This window comes from Gossypium hirsutum, chromosome D08 (assembly GCF_007990345.1).
Source record: "Gossypium hirsutum isolate 1008001.06 chromosome D08, Gossypium_hirsutum_v2.1, whole genome shotgun sequence".
NCBI lineage: Eukaryota > Viridiplantae > Streptophyta > Magnoliopsida > Malvales > Malvaceae > Gossypium > Gossypium hirsutum.
The window spans coordinates 3,896,087-3,915,503 of NC_053444.1; the positions used below are offsets into that span (position 1 = coordinate 3,896,087).

The 19,417-nt window shown below is 31.4% G+C and overlaps 2 protein-coding genes across 2 annotated transcripts; both read right to left on the reverse strand.

The window, feature by feature from the left end:
* Window positions 1-108: 108 nt before the first annotated feature.
* LOC107922025 (DEAD-box ATP-dependent RNA helicase 8) lies at window positions 109-6,206 on the reverse strand. The gene is made up of 10 exons (XM_041099566.1): window positions 5,490-6,206; window positions 4,881-4,941; window positions 4,133-4,367; window positions 3,367-3,605; window positions 1,801-2,052; window positions 1,545-1,725; window positions 899-987; window positions 742-815; window positions 525-643; window positions 109-402 (listed from the first exon to the last, which is right to left on the reverse strand). The coding sequence occupies exons 1-9, from the start codon at window positions 5,750-5,752 to the stop codon at window positions 565-567; spliced, it is 1,473 nt and encodes a 490-aa protein (XP_040955500.1). The 5' UTR covers window positions 5,753-6,206; the 3' UTR covers window positions 109-402; window positions 525-564.
* A 3,508-nt stretch (window positions 6,207-9,714) lies between these two features.
* On the reverse strand, window positions 9,715-13,025 carry LOC107921846 (LIM domain-containing protein PLIM2b). The gene is made up of 5 exons (XM_016851681.2): window positions 12,719-13,025; window positions 11,746-11,845; window positions 11,305-11,330; window positions 10,409-10,498; window positions 9,715-10,190 (listed from the first exon to the last, which is right to left on the reverse strand). Exons 1-5 carry the CDS (start codon window positions 12,851-12,853, stop codon window positions 9,936-9,938), a joined length of 606 nt encoding a protein of 201 aa, XP_016707170.1. The 5' UTR covers window positions 12,854-13,025; the 3' UTR covers window positions 9,715-9,935.
* Between the last annotated feature and the right edge of the window lie 6,392 nt (window positions 13,026-19,417).

The window sequence follows — 19,417 nt, forward strand, 5'->3', positions numbered from 1 at the left end:
AAACTTTTACCTTTATGACAACAAACTTGGATTTCAATCATTAAAAGATGTTATCAAAGATGCTTTTTATTTATAGAAATGACAAAGATGAGCAAATGCAACAACAGAAACAAAAAAGAAAAAAAGATAAATTTCAAATTTCTTGCACAAGGTACAACTTTAAAACCATTCCACGATGTTCGGATGATTGGAATAGCATCGAAGTAGGCGACAGGAAACCATTTGTTAATAAAAGAAATATAAAAGAAAGGAAAGCAGGACTTATCTAAACTTCTTTCCTACAATCCTGGCTAACGTTAATGCATAAACAGCACAAACTAAAAGTCTTATAACAACACCTGAGTTTTTAGAATGCACACCCATGACTAGGGACCGAGACCTTGAAAGACCAGCATCATTAACCTAACAAACGCCGGTATAAATAGCAAAGAGCAAAATCAGAGAACATTCTGGATATGGAAAAAGATCACAAAGAAATTACTTTGTGCATGTAATCTAAAATTCAGATGAGCATGGTTGCTCACCGTTGTTACCATAGTAGGCTAAGGAAACATCCCACAAAAATCACCGGCAGTAAATAGCCTGGTCGATATGTGGAGGGATTTGCTTAATTTCAGTCCCAAGTTCTTGTTCGATCCTATACCTGTTAGAGTAGACCATATAATATTTCAATGGACCATGATATCCTTGATATAAGTAGTACTAAATTTTCATAAAACTGCTAGAGATGTGATAACATACAAGTTAAAGCGGTCCTCGTAAGTGATCAAATTCACTGCTAATCCAAGATGGCCAAACCTTCCTGATCGACCAACCTGAAGTAGAAGAGCACGAGGGTCACCAAAAAGAATGATAAATACTGCAACTTAAAATGAGAGAAATATTTTAACCAACATACTCTATGAAGGTACGTTTCTGAGTTCTTAGGGAAGTCGAAGTTAATAACAACATTCACCGCTTGAATATCTATACCCCTAGTAAAAAGATCTGCAGCAAGTATGGTTCCATATCATTATGAGATTATTCTTCATATAACGAAGAGCAAAACCATTTTGTGCACTAGGGAATTAATTCCAGTGAAACATAAAATTAGAAGAATGTTAGACGAAGCAACAAAAAATTCAAAACCAAAGCTTCTATATTAGCCAACATATACCACCATATGTTGGCAATCATTCAAGTTCTAATATTCACATACTTCAATCAATTCCTTAACTTAGGATTTACAAAAGAGAGACATTTAAGCTGAAAGCATAGAGTAGAACTGGAAAAAGATAAAGCATAGTGGGTTCAGGTAGAATATTATACATTTCAGCATGTTTAGGAAAAGATAAGCAGTAGTGGATTTGAGTAGTAGGTTATATACATGTCAGTGTGTTGTCTAAAAGACATTGGAAAAAGAAAGAGATGTCGAAAAGAAACAAATGGCTAATACAAGAAAAACAGCAAAAGGAAGTCCAACAAGCTATATCAGCAGTACATGTATTTACTTGTTAAATAATCAAATCATCTACGAAGATTAGCTCACCCACAGCATAACATACCAGTACAGACAAGGTTCCTGCATGCTCCATTGCGGAAATCATGAAATACCCTGTTACGGTGGTCCTGAAGCATCTTTGCATGGATATAAAAGCAAGAATAGCCAAGTTCTGTAATTTTCTTGGCCAACAACTCCACTCGATTTACCGAGTTGCAGAAAATGATTGATTGGTTTATTTGCAGCTGTAGGTAAATAAATTCACATATCATCCAGAGAAAAAGAGAGAAAACTAGATAAAAGTTTATATAAGGTCAAACCTTAGAGAAAAGAGTATTTAAGCAGTGGACTTTCTGTCTTTCTTCCACAAAAGCATAATATTGCGTAATACCCTTTAAAGTAAGTTCATCCATCAGATTAATAATATAAGGTTTTTGTAGATATCTGTCTTTAAAGTACTTCACATTAACAGGAAATGTGGCTGAAAGCATCAAAATTTGGCGATTTGCTGAAAGGAAACGTATCAGCTGCTCTATAGAAGGCTGAAATTCAGGAGACAAAAGTTTATCTGCCTGAAAGAAACCAAAACACAGAACATCAAATTTTGTAGATCACAAGTTTAAATCAAGTATACTAAAGGACAAAGAAAAGAATCAAATAGCTTCCTTATTGCAGAAACTTTAAGAATTATTGTGCTAATGAGTCAACCCTCTGAAGTCTAGTTGAAGACTAAATTTATATAAATATAAGAATTTAAAAAAGAAAAAAAAATCAGAAAGTAATATAAGACAGAAGATAATAAGGAAATAAAAAGGACAACAAATTCATTGCAGTAATATGAGAATAGAAAATAAGAGTGCTCAATCTTCACAGAAAAACAGACATGGAAACTCTGGGAGAAATTAGTATGCATAAAACCCTTGAAGATAGCAATAACAGCTTCAGCAACTTCACAAATCATATCGGTAAAATTTTCCAAGGAAAAAGACGAATATATACTGATGACTTACAAACAAGAATAAGCATTTGGAATTACATTTTTAAATTCTTTAAGCAAAAACCCAACAAATTATGCAGGCAAAAGTAATGCAAGTATTTGGATCTCTGGAGAGAAAACAGTAAACTGTAAAACCCAGTATTGCCAACTGCACAAGGTGCACTCTAAGCGCTAAAACTATTATATTGCCTGAGGCATTAGATGAAAAAAAAGTGCTTGCCTGAGCAAAGATGCAATGCATTCTAATAATTCTAAAAATGATTTCTAGTTTATTGTCCAGTGTATCCCACAAACCATGCAAAAATTTTCTATTTTTCATTTATTGGCCAATTTCCTTAAAATTGCAAGTTTGCTGCTCAAAATATTGAGAAATAAAGAGTTTGATATTATCCCCAATTTTTATTATTAAATGTACAGTTAACTAGAAGAAGTAAAGAAATTAAGAATTTCAATTAGGTGGGCTTTTTTTGCACCTATCACCTTAAAAAAGGATGCTTAGGTGCACCAAGCAAGTGCCTAAACAAATGGGCTTTTTTTTTATTACCGAAAAAAACAATGTGGCTAGGTACACTTCAGTGCATGCCTAACATGGATAAATATACTGGATGAAGGATACTTATGCTTCCCTTTTTAGCAAAAAAAAAAACAGAAAGAAAAAAAGTACAAATACTTTCCCTACAAGTTCAAATCATGGCAAGCATTTCTACCCTCCCCCCCAGCCAAAAAGACAAAGCATAAAAACTGTTTGTCAAGATAAATAAAAAAAATATCTTTCTTTCCCCGTGCATCCAAAATGCTTCTAACTTCATCTTCTTATCTAATGCTAAACTTGAAAGAACAAAAAGTTAAACTGAAACAAAAGTACACAGAGCCACTACCAAAAATTTACCTCATCCATGATAAGCATTGAACAATCTTTCAAAATGCAAACACCCTTTTTGGCAAGGTCTAGTATTCTGCCGGGGGTTCCAACCAGCAAATGGACTGGTTGATACAATCGCATGATATCATCCTTGAGACTGGTACCTCCTGTTGTAACCATGACTTGAATTTGTAAATGCTTTCCAAGCTCCTTGCACACTTGTGATGTCTGAAGAGCCAGTTCTCGTGTTGGAACAAGTATAACAACTGTGCAAAAACACATATATTGGTAAAAACAAGAAACTAAACAGATAATTGATGTAAAATCAATATCCATGAGAGGCATTGATAACTTAGTGCCAAAAGTAGCATCATGAAATAGAGAAGGGAGATATGAAATTGACTTGTATTTCAAATTAAGCCAGACTAGGTTCAAATAAAGAACTTATTTGCGAAGGCTTCTGGAAGATAACTGAATGTTAATTCCTAGACTGATGCAAAAACTGTTAAACCCATTTACAAGAAGGGAGACACAATGCACTTCCTTCAAAAATTAGTACAGAAGTTTGTGACTCACTAGACTATGCACATCCATGACAATGCATTCAAACTTCAGTTAACAACATGCAGTAAATGGTTAATCAGGTGTCTATTCCACTACCTAACTGACATGCAGATCAAGTAACTAGAAGAACAATAAACAATAAAAAACCAAAGCTAGATTAATTGCAGTACCCATTACTGGACCTACAATTCATGCACATTATACACATATAAGTGAACGGAGATTTAACCTTGAATAACATTCTTATCTTGGTCAATTTTTTCCAAGGCAGGAATGCAGAATGCTGCTGTCTTCCCAGTTCCGTTTTTGGCTCTGGCAAGAATATCACTTCCAGTTAAAGCAATGGGAATACTCTCTTCCTGAATAGGCGAAGGTCTTTCAAAACCCTTCTCATATATTCCCATAAGAAGTTCACGTTTCAAAAAGTAGTCCTCAAACTCATTTCCCTTTGTAGCTGTCACATCCTGGAAACAATTTAAAATGCAGATTGGTACATAAAATGTCATTAAATTATTAGAAAATTCTCAAAGACTAACAGCACCATTCTCACGCCTTGTCATGAGATATGTCACAAAAATACTTTGTCATGAGATATGTCACAAAAATACAATAGAAACTCTACCAAAGATGAAGTAATGCAAGCCTAAGAAGATGTAAGTTCAAGCCAGATGGCCTCAACATCAGAGGCCTAGGATTTAAAAAAAAGTGCACCTGCATTACCAGAAAAATAGACAAGAACAGTTTGTCCTTAACACCATTCTAAAGAGCTGAGAAGAATTTTATCATTTCATCAAGGTATCGTGTACTAGGTGAAAAATATATACAGCTATGCTGCAATTTCCTTCTAAATATAACCAATATAAACAGAGCCTTCAAGGAAATTTTAAATGACAGTTCAGCTATGCAAGTTATTAACAAGGATGAAGTAAATTCTATACAATATACATACATGTTTAAAATATCAGTTACAGGCATACCTCTGTTTTGTAGCGAGTATCTGGTGGTGGCATCTTTAGCCTTGCCTTCCAATCTTGTGAACTGAAAGTGGTGGGCGGAAAAGGTAAATAATTGTAACACCATGCAATATGTTTCATGAACGAAAAGGCAGGACAAGAAACTCAATTTGCGGGGAAAAAATCCCATAAACATGGAAGTTTCAATCTATAGCATATATATTGCCAATTCATTGGCACTTGGCACATACAAGGTTAAAGTTTATAACAAAAAAGAAAGTAATTAGTAATCACGGAATCAAGTCGGAGATTTGACAAGCCTCATTCAGTCCTTCCCAACATGCCATAGTAAAAAATAACTAAAATACTACACAAGTACATGAGAATATCAAAATCTATATAACATTATTTGATATAAAAATACGTTAAACACAGTTATGACATGAAAAAAATTACACAAACATGATACAAATACACGAATTGTCAAATCTGCTTATTGCCTGATGTGATCTGGAATGCTCAAAACGTGTAAAATAGGGTAAAGTTCAAGAAATGCAGAAATACAAGATAGATAATGCCAGAAATACAAATAAGCGAATGCCAACAAAACAATGAGAAGAAACTAGAATGGACCTTGAGTCGAAGGCTTCGGATTGTATGGTCTTCTCAACCTCGTCGACGACACTGGAGTCATTGGTTCCGGGCAACTGGTTTCGCCTAAGCCACTGCTGCTGTTGCTGATGTTGATGTTGGTTGTGAAACTGGTGGTGGTTCTGCACAAAATTCCTCTGCACGTAGTTCTGTTGTGGCGGCCTCGACTGAAAACCAGGGTTCGAGTTTAGTCCGCCGCCGCGGCCAACGCCGATCCCCGGTGGATACCTTCCTCTACTATTCATATCACAACCCTAAACTCCAAAACACCGCAAATTCCTAGAAAAAAAATCCGAAATCTGTACACAAAATCTGTACACAAACTACAAAAATTTTTAAAAAAATCGCAGACTAGGGTTTCTCGCAAATGGGGTAACGCCTTAAATAGTGGCAAAACCGAGAGTCCTAAATCACAACAATTAAGCTAGGGCTTGCAACATTCGGGTAAAATTAAGGGATATTGAAGTAAAGAGCAAAAAAAATTGAAAGAATTTTGTGGAGAGGAAATGATTCGCAAAAGATTTTCGATTGGTTGTGGCAAAGGATTGAGAAATTAGAGATGAAAAAGGGGTTGATTCATGGTCGATTTCTGGGCTTTTGCAAAGGGGGGAAATTTTTAATTTCTTCTGTGCACTTTGATTTTGATACTAATATATGGTCTTTTAATTTTTTACATTGCCACAAGTCACATCTAACTGATTTTTTCTTTTTTAATTTTAATTTTCGAGTTTGTTTTTATAAAGATTTTTTTTCATCACATACTATTTTTTATGTTAAAGTCTGCAATTAGTCCCTTTACTTTGTAAAAATTGTAGATTTAATCTTTATACTTTAATTTGATCAATTTTAGTCCCTATACTTTTCAAACATTAAAATTTTAGCCCTAACTCAAACACTAGCTGTTAAATCCGTTTGGTTTAATTTAATTACTAGTCTTGCACCAAATGTACAATTGTAGATTTAGTTAATATCCTTCAATTTGATCATTCTAAGTCCCTACACTTTTTCAAATTTTAAAATTTCAATTTTGACGCAAATGATAGTAGTTAATATGTGGAAATAATAAGCTGGCATGACATTATACATATGATAATATGTTTGATGTATTAGATTTTAGAAATAGTAAAACTTAATGAATTTAACATTTATTATTTGGTGAGGACTGAAATTTTAAAATTAAAAAAAAGACATGGACTAAAATGACCAAATTAAAGTACATAGATAAAATCTACAACTTTTTGTATAGTACAGTGACTAATAACAAAATTTAACTTTTTTATTTTCGAGTTTTTATCGAATGGTACCTGAATTTAACCACTAAGGATTGATGTTGATTGAGTTTCAATTTAGTTAACTCTATTACTATTACAATAATTAATAAATGTGGATTTAAAGGTGATTAAACACGTTTTTCCAGTTTTTTTCGATTTAAGGTTTGAGAGAAATTATATAAAAAAAAAGAAAAAGAATACATAATATATTTTTGAAAAAAAATTGTTCCATGGAAATGCAATATGATTTAAATATTTATTAATTTAAATATAAAAATTCAAAACATATATCAATTATAAAATATCATCTAAAGTTTTTACTTAAAATGTTAAATATACATATAAAATTGAAAATAAATTACAAAAAATTAAGTTAAAAATAAAAATATTTTAAAATCCAAAAAACAAAATTGATTTGTGTTGACCAGCATCCGAAATATATCGCGGGTCAACATTGATGAATGCAATCAATTTTTGTTTTTTGAATTTAAAAATATTTTTAATTTAAATAAATTAACTACTTTTTTAATTAGAGAATTTAAAATGAAATAAAATAAAAATTAATATAACTTGTGGGTTTTTTTTATAAATTTAAATAATTTATTTTATAATTTCTTAAAATTTTAGCTATTTTTAAATATATATTAAATTTTATATATTTTTAGGAATTTTATAATTTCCAAAGAATTACTATATATTTAAATATTTTCAAATTATAAAATCTTAAATTTGAAGCTAATTAAAATGAGATATGCGTTTCATTTTCATTGCGTCAAATTTAAAATTTTAACACCTCAACTTAAATATTCATAAATGTGGTTAAAAAAAATACGTGAATAAGTAATATTTAGAAAAATTACGGGAAGGCCGATTTTATAAAAACGCGTTCAGCTATAAGTATTTTCAATGTAATGATTGAAAAACACTCCTAACTAGAAGCGTTCTCTGTCACATATACACTAAAAGTGGCAGCACCAATATTTTTTCTTATTTTCTGATATAACCTATTAATGTGAAAATAAAAATTACAGAACAGGTCTTTATATAGACTTAAAGTCTTATTTCTCTTATTTTCTTAAGCGATATGAGATATGTGATATGAGTATATATAGACTCATAATGCATTTGCAGCTTGTTCCCGGACAATGCGAGATTGCTTACTCTTTTAACTAACAACATAAGATTAAAAGTTATACTATATTTTAAGATTTAGAATTATAGTTTATAGTTTAGGATTTAAAGTTTTAGTTTTAGAGTTTAAAGTTTAAATTTTAAGTTTAGGCTTTAAGATTTAGGGTTTTTAAGATAAATAAAATTTATGATTTAAAGTAGACTTGTTCATGAGTCGGATTACTACTCAAACTTGAAGGTCCGCTCGGAACTTGAGAGAGTTTGGATAAAAATATTAGGCCCAAAAAAATGGGCTTGGACAAAAAAATATGGGCCAAGCTTAGGCTTGAACATTCAAGGTCTAACTCGACCCGTTTAAAGTTTATAATACTTTATATTATGTAATTTATAACACATTGAAAAAAATAAACCTATACTAAAATATAATACTACTATAATGCAAACATTAAAATAATGTTAAGATGACTATATAAAAATTTTAAATAAATAAAAAATATATAAATTTATTAAATATTAAATTTAAATAATATAAATATATTTTAAAATATTTTTAAAAATAATATGGGCGAGTTTAAAATGAGCTTAAGTTAATCTTTTGAAAATATGGGCGAATTTAAAATGAGCTTACGTTAATCTATTGCAAATTTGAGAGGATTAGGCGAAATTTAGGCCCTTATTTCGGGTCTGGCTGGGCTTGGGTAAGTATAAAGTATGTTAATATCATGTTTAGACCTAGCCCATGAGCATATTTAGCTTAAAGCTTTGGATTGATATTTTGTAAAACAACTAATTAAGAACTTTTATGAAATTTTAAAATAAATAATTGAAGTAAAATTATGACACAATTTATTATATCAGGGGAGAAGTCAGAAAACTTTTTGAGGGAGCCGAAATTAAGTTGTATATTTTTACAATAGTAAAAATTAAAATTTTACCATTTTAATTGTCTATATCTTTATTATTTTTAAAATAGTAAATCAAATTTTTATTACATTTGAAGGGACAAAGTGTAATGTTATCATATATTAATTTAAAATTTTTAAAATTATAAAAGAACTAAATGTGAAATTTTCTATTTTAAGGGACCGGAACCCTGCCAGCTCCATTGGCTCCGCCCATGTACAATTGATTGAAATTTAAGGTTTTGAAATCAAAATAAAGATGTCATTATTTTAATGATTTTACAATTTTATAACTTAAATTTTACATAAAATATTTTTAATTTTTGTTATTTTTTTGGTTCATAAATGTATGTATCTCTAAATTTTTAGTATTTATATACATATCTCTACGATATTTTATAATCATATTTTTCTCACATCTTTTCAATACATTTTTTTATAATACAAAACTACCCCTAAGGCACACAAACAATTCAATGTATATACGGGATAGTGACGGATTCGTGTTGGGCGTATTGTGGCCTATAGGGAGCATCGGATGGAGGGGGAGTAGGCGGAGGCGGAGGCTTTGAGGGATAGGATTATTTGGGCCCGAGATAATAATGTTGTGAGGGCATTTTTTGAGACTGATTGCACAAGTTTGGTGAACCGTACTAAAAAATATCGGGAAGACATTATCATTTTTGGCTATCGGATGAAAGAGATTATTGGATTGCTTGAATTCTTTACGGAAGTTAAGATTAATTGGATCGGCCGAATGAGCAATAGAGTTGCGAATTGTCTTAGCAAGTTAGCTTTAAACAAATATTGTACTCTTTCGTTTGATATGGAGTATCGTTACGATATTCATAAGCTTATAATTGATTTATGTTAATGAGAGATAGTGATCTCCAAGCCTTTTTATTTGTTAAAAAAAATTAATATATATAATATTAGGTAATGATCTTGTTTGAGTTACATAAACGTGTTGGTCCACAATTGTGAATAAACTAGTCAACAAATAAATTCAACTTTGATGAGATTGTATACCCAATCAAACTATATTGCTTTCTTTTCTTAAAAAAAAAATTATAGAGAGAAATTGTAAGAATGATTTCGTGTTAGTGTTATGTAATTTTTCAAGATTAATTTTCTTCAATTGTTGGAGTTCCTTCTGATTCATTATCGACATGTTCGATTGACGCTGCGGAGTTGTTTCTCTTATGTGTAGCAGCCTCGAGAACGTGATTGTAGTTCCCTTTCTCCATGAAAAGTTGAGAAAAATGGTGCTTACAATATAAGACCCCGTTTAAAGCCGCATACGAAGAGTGCGTCAAGTGACACCCTCCGTGAGCACATTTGAAACATGATTTGTGGAAACATTCCCCTTCTATAGTCACCTAAACTCAACCAATGTGAATCAATATAAATAAAAAACCCGGAAATATATATATATATGAAGAAGTTTTAAATAGTGGTAATGTATATTAAGTTGTTTCGGTCTGTTACTTTAAAAAAAATATTAATTCAAAATAAAATTCATAAATTTTATGTAATGATAAAAATAAACAAAATACTGATTAATTGAAAAAAAAAACATAATGTAAAATGTATTTACCTTCTCCAATGGATACACTGTCTTCTCGCAAGAGGCACATTTGTCTTGGGTTCCACAGAACATTGATGAAAATTTGCTGGAAGTCTTATTCTGTATTACATAAAATTTGTCATTTATCAATACAAAAAATAAATGTATTTTTGTCCATATTTTTAATTAGTTGATATTTATTCATTATTTTTGTAATAGTGATAAATGCAATGTGATCCAAATGTATTTATCATTGTAATTTGAGTCCATATTATAAATTAATGATATTTGAGTAAAAAATATCGTATGTTGGAATACATCGTGTTTACAGGGGCGAAGCCAGAAAATTATTTTAGAAGTCGAAATTAAATTTTAATTTTTAATAGCTTATATCTTTATAGCTTTTAAAGGATTAAATTAAATTTTATTATTATTTTTAAGGGGTTAAAGTGTAATTTTATCTTTACTATTTTAAAATTTTAAAAATTTTAAAATACCTAAATGGACAATATTTCATTTCAGGGGGGACCGGAGCCCTTGCTAGGCCCCCTAGATATGCCACTACATGTTGATAATGTAAAGGTAATATCATTGTTAGGTTTCAATGAAAAATCGATACGTTCTTAAATTTTTGTCCTTAACTCTGAAGAGAACCTAATAGTATTGTCCTATTGAAGCTGTTGAATATCGTTAACCCTAGCTAGTGAAGAGTGAGAATGCATGAAGAAACGTTATAACTTCTTTTCATAAAATTTTGTTTTGGGATTAAAATCATCTTTTTTAGTCCTAATAAAATTTTATTAAATTTAAAATTATTATTTAATATACGAGCGGAGGACTAATAAAGTAATGCTATAAGATTTTTTTTACTGAAAATGAAAAATAAAATGCAGTATAAAACATATTGAAAGAAAGTAAAAGCGTACCGCTTCATTTTGCTTCTCAGGTTTTGCTGCAAAAGTGTTTCATCAAATAAATTTAAAATGATAGAGCATAATATACATAGATAAATCTCAAAATTATATATAAATTTTGATTTAATACATAATTGTATATATAAAATTTAATTTGGTGTAATCGTGAAACTTTAATTTTGACTTAATATTTTTATATTTGATAAATATAATTATTTAAGTATGCAATATACAAATATAAAATGATGTTATATCAATAATTGTGTTAATAGTTTACAAGAATTGGATCAAATCGAAATTTCATGTATAAAATTACACAAAATCAAAGTTCATGTATATAATTGCACATTAAATTATAGTTCATGTATAGTTTTGGGATTTTTCCGTATTAGATATCGTCCCTAATCTTCATAATTAATTTTGAAAAAGAAAATTACAAAATGGGTGTTAAACCTGTTAGGAAATTTTTGCTGAAATTGCCTGATTCCTTAAAAAGTTGCTCAAAATGAGGCTTGCAGTAAAGAACTCCATCCATGGAGGAGTAAGTGCTCATCTGTCAAGAAACACAATTAATTAATATCATTCAATTTTAAGTCATTATGTTTTAAGCAAATTAAGGGCGAAGTTAGGAATCCCAAGGTTAAAGTTAAATTTTATTTTGTTAAAATTAATTAATTTGTAAGAAGGGTTGAACTAAAGGAAAAAGGATTAAATTGAATTATTAATTTCAATAAAGAATAAAAATGAAATGGTACCATTTTATTAATTTCATTTAGGCCTTTTGAAAATTTTAAAATTTTAAATTAGTAAAGATAAATTTACACTTTAACCCCCTTATAAATAATAAAAATTTGATTTAATCTTTTAAAAATTATAAAGATATAAGATATTAAAATGGTAAAATTATATTTTTATTATCGTAAAAATTACAATTTAATTTCGACCCCTTAAAAAAATTTATTGGCTTTGCCCCTACAAGGCACCTACTACTTGGCCTCTTAACTTTACACCTAATGCAAATTAAAATTTTATATATTTTTTTATTTGTCTAAAAGTACTCGTTATTAATATATGTATACAATGATCTTTAAGTATCCTTTAAATATATAAAAAAATGTTGAAAATTTACGAACTAGAAATATATTTGTATTCATGCGATCACAAATATATCTAAAAACGAGTCATAAATTTAGTCCCTTTACAATTTATAAAATTTTAAATTAGAAAAGGAAAAATTACACTCTGGCCCCTTTAAAAATGATAAAAAATTGATTTAATCCTTTAAAATTTTTTAAAATATCTATATTTTTTACTATAGTAAAAATATATAATTTAATTTCGACTCCATAAAAAAAATTTTGCTGCGTCCCTGTATAAATTTAAATTATGAAAGAGAATTTGAAAGAGAAAAATCAAGATTAATTACCACAAGATTTCCCTTGCAATGGCTACATTTGAAGCATGTTTTATGGTATGGAATTCCTTCGAGAGTCAACATATCCACAACATGTACAGTCTTATCACAAGCATTGCATTTGTCAATTGTTCCAGTGAATGACATTTCCTTGATTTCAGAAACTAAAAGGAAAAAGAAAAAGCTCTTCGTAAGATGTTATTGAAACAATGGAAATATAGTGTTTGACAAAAGAAAGTGAGTAGGTTTTTTGCCCTTTGTCTATCACTTTCTTACAAATGAGAAAAGGGCTTATTTTAACTGATTTTGCAATTGGGAAATCTTGGTTGTGTTGAGGTGGGAGATCCCACTATTATTATGTTGTAATTTGGGAAGTTTATGTCCTTTTAATTCGGAGAGAAACAAGGTTTGTGTTTTTTGACCTCTTCAAGGTTAAATTTTGGTGGAAGGAAATTGAAAGCCAACTACTTTTTCTATTTGGAGTTGTGGTAATGGTGGTGGTTAGATCTGTCCATGGAGTTAATCGAATTATGGCTTGTTTGTTTATTTTTCAAGCTCAGATTGATTTGATTGATGATTTGTTTTACTGTTAAAAATATTTGTTTTAAGGTTTTTTTAATAACATTTAAATATATATTTTAAGTCTGTTCAAGTTTACATGAAAGACGAATCTACGATTGGATTCAAAAAAGCATAGGCCTCGGGCAATTTGGCGAATAAAAAACTATTCGAAAAAAGAGCAGAATTAAAACAGATACAGATCAAATTAAAGATATTAAGCATAACAAAATTTTGTTCTTGGAGATAATTTTGATTGAGTTATTAATATGTTTTTTGATATAAGGAAAAAAATGAAGAAAGGAAAATAAGGCAGACTAAACAATACTTCTTTGAACTCACCCAATCAAAAAGCCTTCAAATTTATGTTGTTAATAGTTTTCTTTTTTATCTCATTGCTATTGTTACTTTTCAATGTTATCACTATAATACTTAATCACCACAAATAATTGTATTGCCACTGTTATTTTTGAGTCTCAACGTACATCCAAATAAAGTTTGAATTAATAAGTATTTCAATCAAATAATACATGCAATAATTTACGGGAGAGATGTTATTATCATGCGTAATATTAATTATAAGGAACGCATTTGTAGGGATTTGAACCATCAACCAAAGTTTATGTAGTCCTTACCTTGAAACTATGGTACCATTAGGGTTAGCTAGCTCAAGTATCCAACTAACACACGAATGAGCATTTATATGAAGGGTACATGCACAAAAAAAGCAAAGAGAAAGAAATAGAAACAAGTTTAAAAATATAATTCACTCCATTCACAAAATTTAAGTACAAGTCATTAAAACAACAAATACAAATGCAATACCCTAATATCTACGTTGACCATGGTGTTATCCACATCCTAGGTGGAAGCAAGGATCACCTCATCCAAGAGAGAAGGCTCAGTAGTTGTGGGCTTAGAGGGATTAATAATTACAGGCTCAGAGGAACAATAGTCATAGTTGTGGGGGGTATTCAATTGTAAGAAAAGAGGGTTCCCCCACAGCCTTATCAGCCCGAGAGTTAACCGCATCTTCAAAAGCACCATTTTTTGAACCTCTTTTTGGTTCATTTGGGGGTACAAGGGGGAAAAAGATACTTCCCATCATATCTGCTTGGAATTTCTCCCAAGCTTCCCCTGACAGGTTCATGACATTAAAGTCCAACCTCTCACACCCCACAACATTACAACAAGCCCCCCAGTTGACCCCGAACAGATGAAGGGGCTTCTAAGCTACTTTGGCGGCCAAGATGAAGCTATCCCTTAAAAAGGGACCTAATCTTGCCTTAGCTTCGTTAAAATTTTTCATTACCTCAATGCAGGCCTTTTGTTCCTATTGCAACTGCTCCTTGGCCTGCTTAGCCTCATTTTCTTGCTTTTGGAGGGCCTCTTCAAGTTCACTATCCAAGCACAATCCCTCTCTCGGTCAACTTGATACCTTTTGTAGTCATTGAGGTTCTCATTCTCCTTAAGCAGATTGGAATTAACCCCTTCCAAATATTCCACCCAAGCCCTTCAGACGATGGCCTCTTCTTTTACCTAGGCAACAAAAGCCTCAGCCTCAAGCTAGGCCCTCCGAAAGTCTGTGTAAAAACTTTTGAGAGAAAAATGACTTCATTCTTCTAAATTAACAAGTCAAAAAGAGCCATATATATACATGAAAAACATGGAAAATAAATCTCCCAATAAATCTATGTAAATCCCTAACTTCTCTCCTAAATATATTATCTACATATTTAACGGATATTTGCATATCTTAATATATTCCTTGATTTCTTTCCTAATACACCCTTTGAGTTGGTGCGTGAAGATTACGAACAACCAACTTGCGTAGAAGATACCCAAACTATTGTGTCCCCGATGCATTAGGAAAGATATTGGCTAGTTGTTCAGAGATGCAAACATAAGTGGTTTGAACATGTCCATGTTGAATCTCATCACGAATAAAATGACAATCAATTTAAATGTGCTTTGTTCGCTCATGAAACACGTGATTTGCACTCATATGTAAGGCTACTTGACTATCAAAATACAACAACATTGGATCTGAGTGAACAACACCAAGAGACAACAAGAGACTCTTTAACCATTTCAGTTCACACACAGTTGTAGCTATGGAACGATACTTTGCTTCAATATAATATCTCGACACTCATTAGCATTACATGGTTGATGAAAAGTAAACATGATCATGAATCGTTCGTATTTGTGATAAATGACTTGATTACTATTTGATAGTAATTGACTTTTCATGTAGAAAGTTGTAATGGTTACCATGAGATAAAATAAGACCATATTGGGAGAAAAAATAGTGTCCCAAAGAGATTAAAGATATCCTATGAGGGTAGCACACTTATGACAAGGTCATTGGACGAGCACTGGTCAAGTTGCTTTCATAATGGTATGTCGTTGGAGAGAGCTTAGTCACAATACTATAGTGGAATGACTTTGTGACTAAATGAGTTTATAATTAATAGACGAAAAGCTGAAACTTAATTATAAATCATTTGAGCCTCAATTGCATATGTTGAATCGGTTCCTCCACTAGCTCGTTAAAACTATAAATGAATTGCATGTTGAATCAAATGAATAGAAATGGTGAAAATGGAGAAATGGAATCATTTGGAAATGACTGTGGTTTTCTCCAAAATAAAAAATAAAAATGACCAGGAAAAAAATTTATAGTTTTCGAATTAAATGAAGTTTGAAAATGGAAATAAATCATTTGGTCATAGTGAACCATTAAATGTGGAAATATTAAATATATTTTCTTATGAATTCTTTTACGGTAAAGTCGCTATGATTTTAATGGAATTAGAATTAGGTTGAGAAGATTATTTAATTGAAAATACATTGAGAAGTTTATTTTGAGAAATAGAAAAACAAATATTAGGTTAGAAAAAATTATAAAGTATTGGATTAAAAGCTCGAGAAGTACTTGTAATTGGACCTAATATGGGAGAGGCTCAAAAATCTCTTATGTTAAAAAAAGTGGACGACAAACCCTAGTAATATTAACTAGGGTTGCCGCCACTTATACTTCTAGTTAGACTAGGAGTTTGTTTTTCTAATCGAAATAAACTTTTACAATTCAACATAGGTTCTACATTTTTTCCCTAAAAATAGATGGCACCAGTAAAGCTATGAAACAAAACTTTAAGATATTGTTACTCTGCCCGAAAATAGAGAGAATTTATTTTCAACTATTGAATCTATTTTCCGAAATAACAAATTCTGTCGGTTTCTATTTTGGAAGATATTTTTCATTTTCACATTAAGAAAAGAAAACTATTTCTAATCATGTGTTTTTCTTCGAATCGTTCAAGCCCACACTTGAAGTCGTTCGTGGTACGAGAATAACGGATAATATCGTTTGGTTGAAAGACGGGAATGACAAGGATCCATCTGTCCGAAAATACAGGTGCGAATTCGGTCTAGGGTTATTGCTATAAATATCACAAACCAGGTTTGTTTTCAAAATTTTTATATTTCGCTGTACAAGAAAACCGTTTTTGAACTGGATTTTTACCTACATATATATTTTTCATTTTTTTAAAATAATATAGGCGACCCTAAAATGAGTTTTGGTTAGCTATTTACAAATGTAGGCGGACTTGGCAAAATTTTATGCCCATGTTTTGACTAGGCTAGGCTTGAGCAAACATAAAATTTGTTAATATCATGCTTAGGCCCAACCCAAACTTGGCTCGACCCCACCCATGAATGCCTCTAATGGTCGCGTGATTTCCTAATCCTGTCATTGGCAAAACCCAACTCGAAGTCAACACTGTAGAAACCGTTTGAACCCTCCTCGAATAGTTAATATTTCCACACCTTCTAGAGGGTGACGTCACTGGGCACATCAATAAGACCCCTTTTGCAAATCCTCGAACTGTCGTTCAGCATCCTCGTACTTGTCTAAGAGAGGTCTATAGTTGACCAAGTTTTTAGGAGGCATGGTTCACACAATGGGAAGCCAAAACCTTCCCCAAACTTCACAAGTATGTACTTGTGTTCAAATTCAGATTATTGCCCCTCTCATACAATAAGTTCTCCACGGGAGGGGTCCCTTGCCATTTAGCAAAGTATAATTGCGCTGGTTGGGTGGTTTGATTAGCTTGGGATAACTTGTACAAAATTTGGAAGGCCCTCAGTTAGTGGTACTCCCCCCGTCCAATACAGTGGTTGAGGAATCCTATTATGATCCATTAAGAGGCTCTAACTAGTTACCTTGGTGCAACCCCATAATGGTTTAGTACATTGCCCACGAACGAATGAAAAGGAAGTGGAACCATACCTCCAGTACATAAAGGGGCAGATAAAACCCTAACCTTCCACAGCCATGGTTAGGTCTACTCACGATACTCAAGGTATTAGACTCTGAGGGGATGTTAAAGTCATACTTATAGTGGTTGGCTTCCAACCCATGACAACAAAGCAATCGTGTCATCTCCTTATTGGTTGGTACACTCAAAAGTGCCACCCATCACATATTCCTTTCCAACCGTGAGCCTTTTCTCACCTTCTTCATAATAGCCTTAAAGGTACTGGTTTCTCTGCCTCTGTCATCTCCGACCATTAGAATCAAGCAACACTAAAGAGAAATGAAACCAAAAAAGTTTGAAAATCGAAATCTTATCCTTGGAAATAGTGGCGAGGGAAGAACGAGAAAGAAAAACAACAAAGAAGACAAAAGAACTTGAAGAAGATGATGAGGATGAAAAGAAGAAAAAAACTTAGAAATTTTAAGGTTGCAAAGAGCACAAAAACTAAAAATTACTTTGAGAATTCTTAGGTGAAGGAAATAAGCTTCAACTGATTTAGTTTGGGCATACTTAACGATTGACAAACCACTCCCAACAGAACATGTGTCCCATGAAAGGATACAAAGTTTGCTCCATCATTAGCATCATTCCTAAGGCACAACTATGATGCTTTATCATTAATGCATCCATTCCAGAACCTTTGGTGCATCCATTTTTCCCCTAAGGCATCCTCAACACACACAAACAATTCAACTTTTCACCCATCGAACCCCCAATAAAGTGACTCATTTGTTTAACTCTCTTGCCTAGTAGTTGTTCAAGAGACCTCATGCTCGGTGGCTATTTGAAAGGTTTCGAGGCAGGCTTATTAGTTTCACTCCTTGGAACCCAATAGACTTGTTGATGTCTTATCACCGTAGGTATGTGATGTATGCATGGCAAGTATTTTGTCCATGTCAAGGGTGTGGTCTCCACATTGTGTATTTGCCAGGTTATAAGCTCGGTAGGTCCTCACAGGTGTCCTTAGCTCACAAGGTGATTCTTAGTTTGGGGTATTGTCTTGCGAGATTGGTAGTGCACGAGGTGAGCTTGCGAGATGTAGGTATAACAATATAGATCCACAAATAAAAAGAACATAATATATATTAGATTATGGTACATTCACATGTAGGTGAAAATATTTATGTAAAAATAAATTTAAAAAATGTATAAAAGCACAATAACACTTGCAAAATTAAGGCAATTTTTGTGTGAGTCCACTATAAGGCTCTTTTTAGATTTATTTTCAATTTAATTTTTTTTTATAAATTTTATATAAAATTTTAAGGACAAAAAACATAGTAATATTTGTTATTTTATTAAAACAATAGTTTCTTTTTTCAAATTAAGTTGGTACACGATTAACTTGTAATACGAACTCAATCAACGACTTGATAATATAATAATAGATTATATATAATTCGAAAACTTATTTAGTACACTAGCAGTAGATCTACTCATAGGTACCGCTATCAGCCTAAGCTCGAAGGATCCTCAAATATATAATAATTTAGACAAAATACAATGAAAAAAAAATATATTTTATATATTATATAATTTAAATCACATAAAATTAAATATATAATAATATAACATTGTATAAATCAGAAATATGTTAATTTTTCTAAATTTAAAATTTTAATAAAAAAATTATCTAAAATATTAAATATAATATGGACGGGTCTAAAATACACTGAGTTAATTTTCTTTAAAAATGAGTGAACTTAAGAAAAATCCTCAGCCTATATTTTGGGCCAAATTAGGTTTAGACAACCATAAAACATATTAATATCATACATAAACCTGACTTGAACTCGACTCAACTCATAAATAGGTTTGACTCTGTAAA

Excerpts from the sequence above, each read along its gene's own strand:
- LOC107921846 (XM_016851681.2), bottom strand. The coding sequence starts at position 12,853 with ATGTCATTCACTGGAACAATTGACAAATGCAATGCTTGTGATAAGACT. Across the intron at positions 11,846-12,718 it reads ATTGCAAGGGAAATCTTGTG|ATGAGCACTTACTCCTCCAT; the intron begins GTAATTAATCTT and ends GTTTCTTGACAG. Across the intron at positions 11,331-11,745 it reads CAGCAAAAATTTCCTAACAG|CAAAACCTGAGAAGCAAAAT; the intron begins GTTTAACACCCA and ends ACACTTTTGCAG.
- LOC107922025 (XM_041099566.1), bottom strand. The coding sequence starts at position 5,752 with ATGAATAGTAGAGGAAGGTATCCACCGGGGATCGGCGTTGGCCGCGGC. Across the intron at positions 988-1,544 it reads CAGGAACCTTGTCTGTACTG|ATCTTTTTACTAGGGGTATA; the intron begins GTATGTTATGCT and ends TACTTGCTGCAG. Across the intron at positions 644-741 it reads TACGAGGACCGCTTTAACTT|GTATAGGATCGAACAAGAAC; the intron begins GTATGTTATCAC and ends CTACTCTAACAG.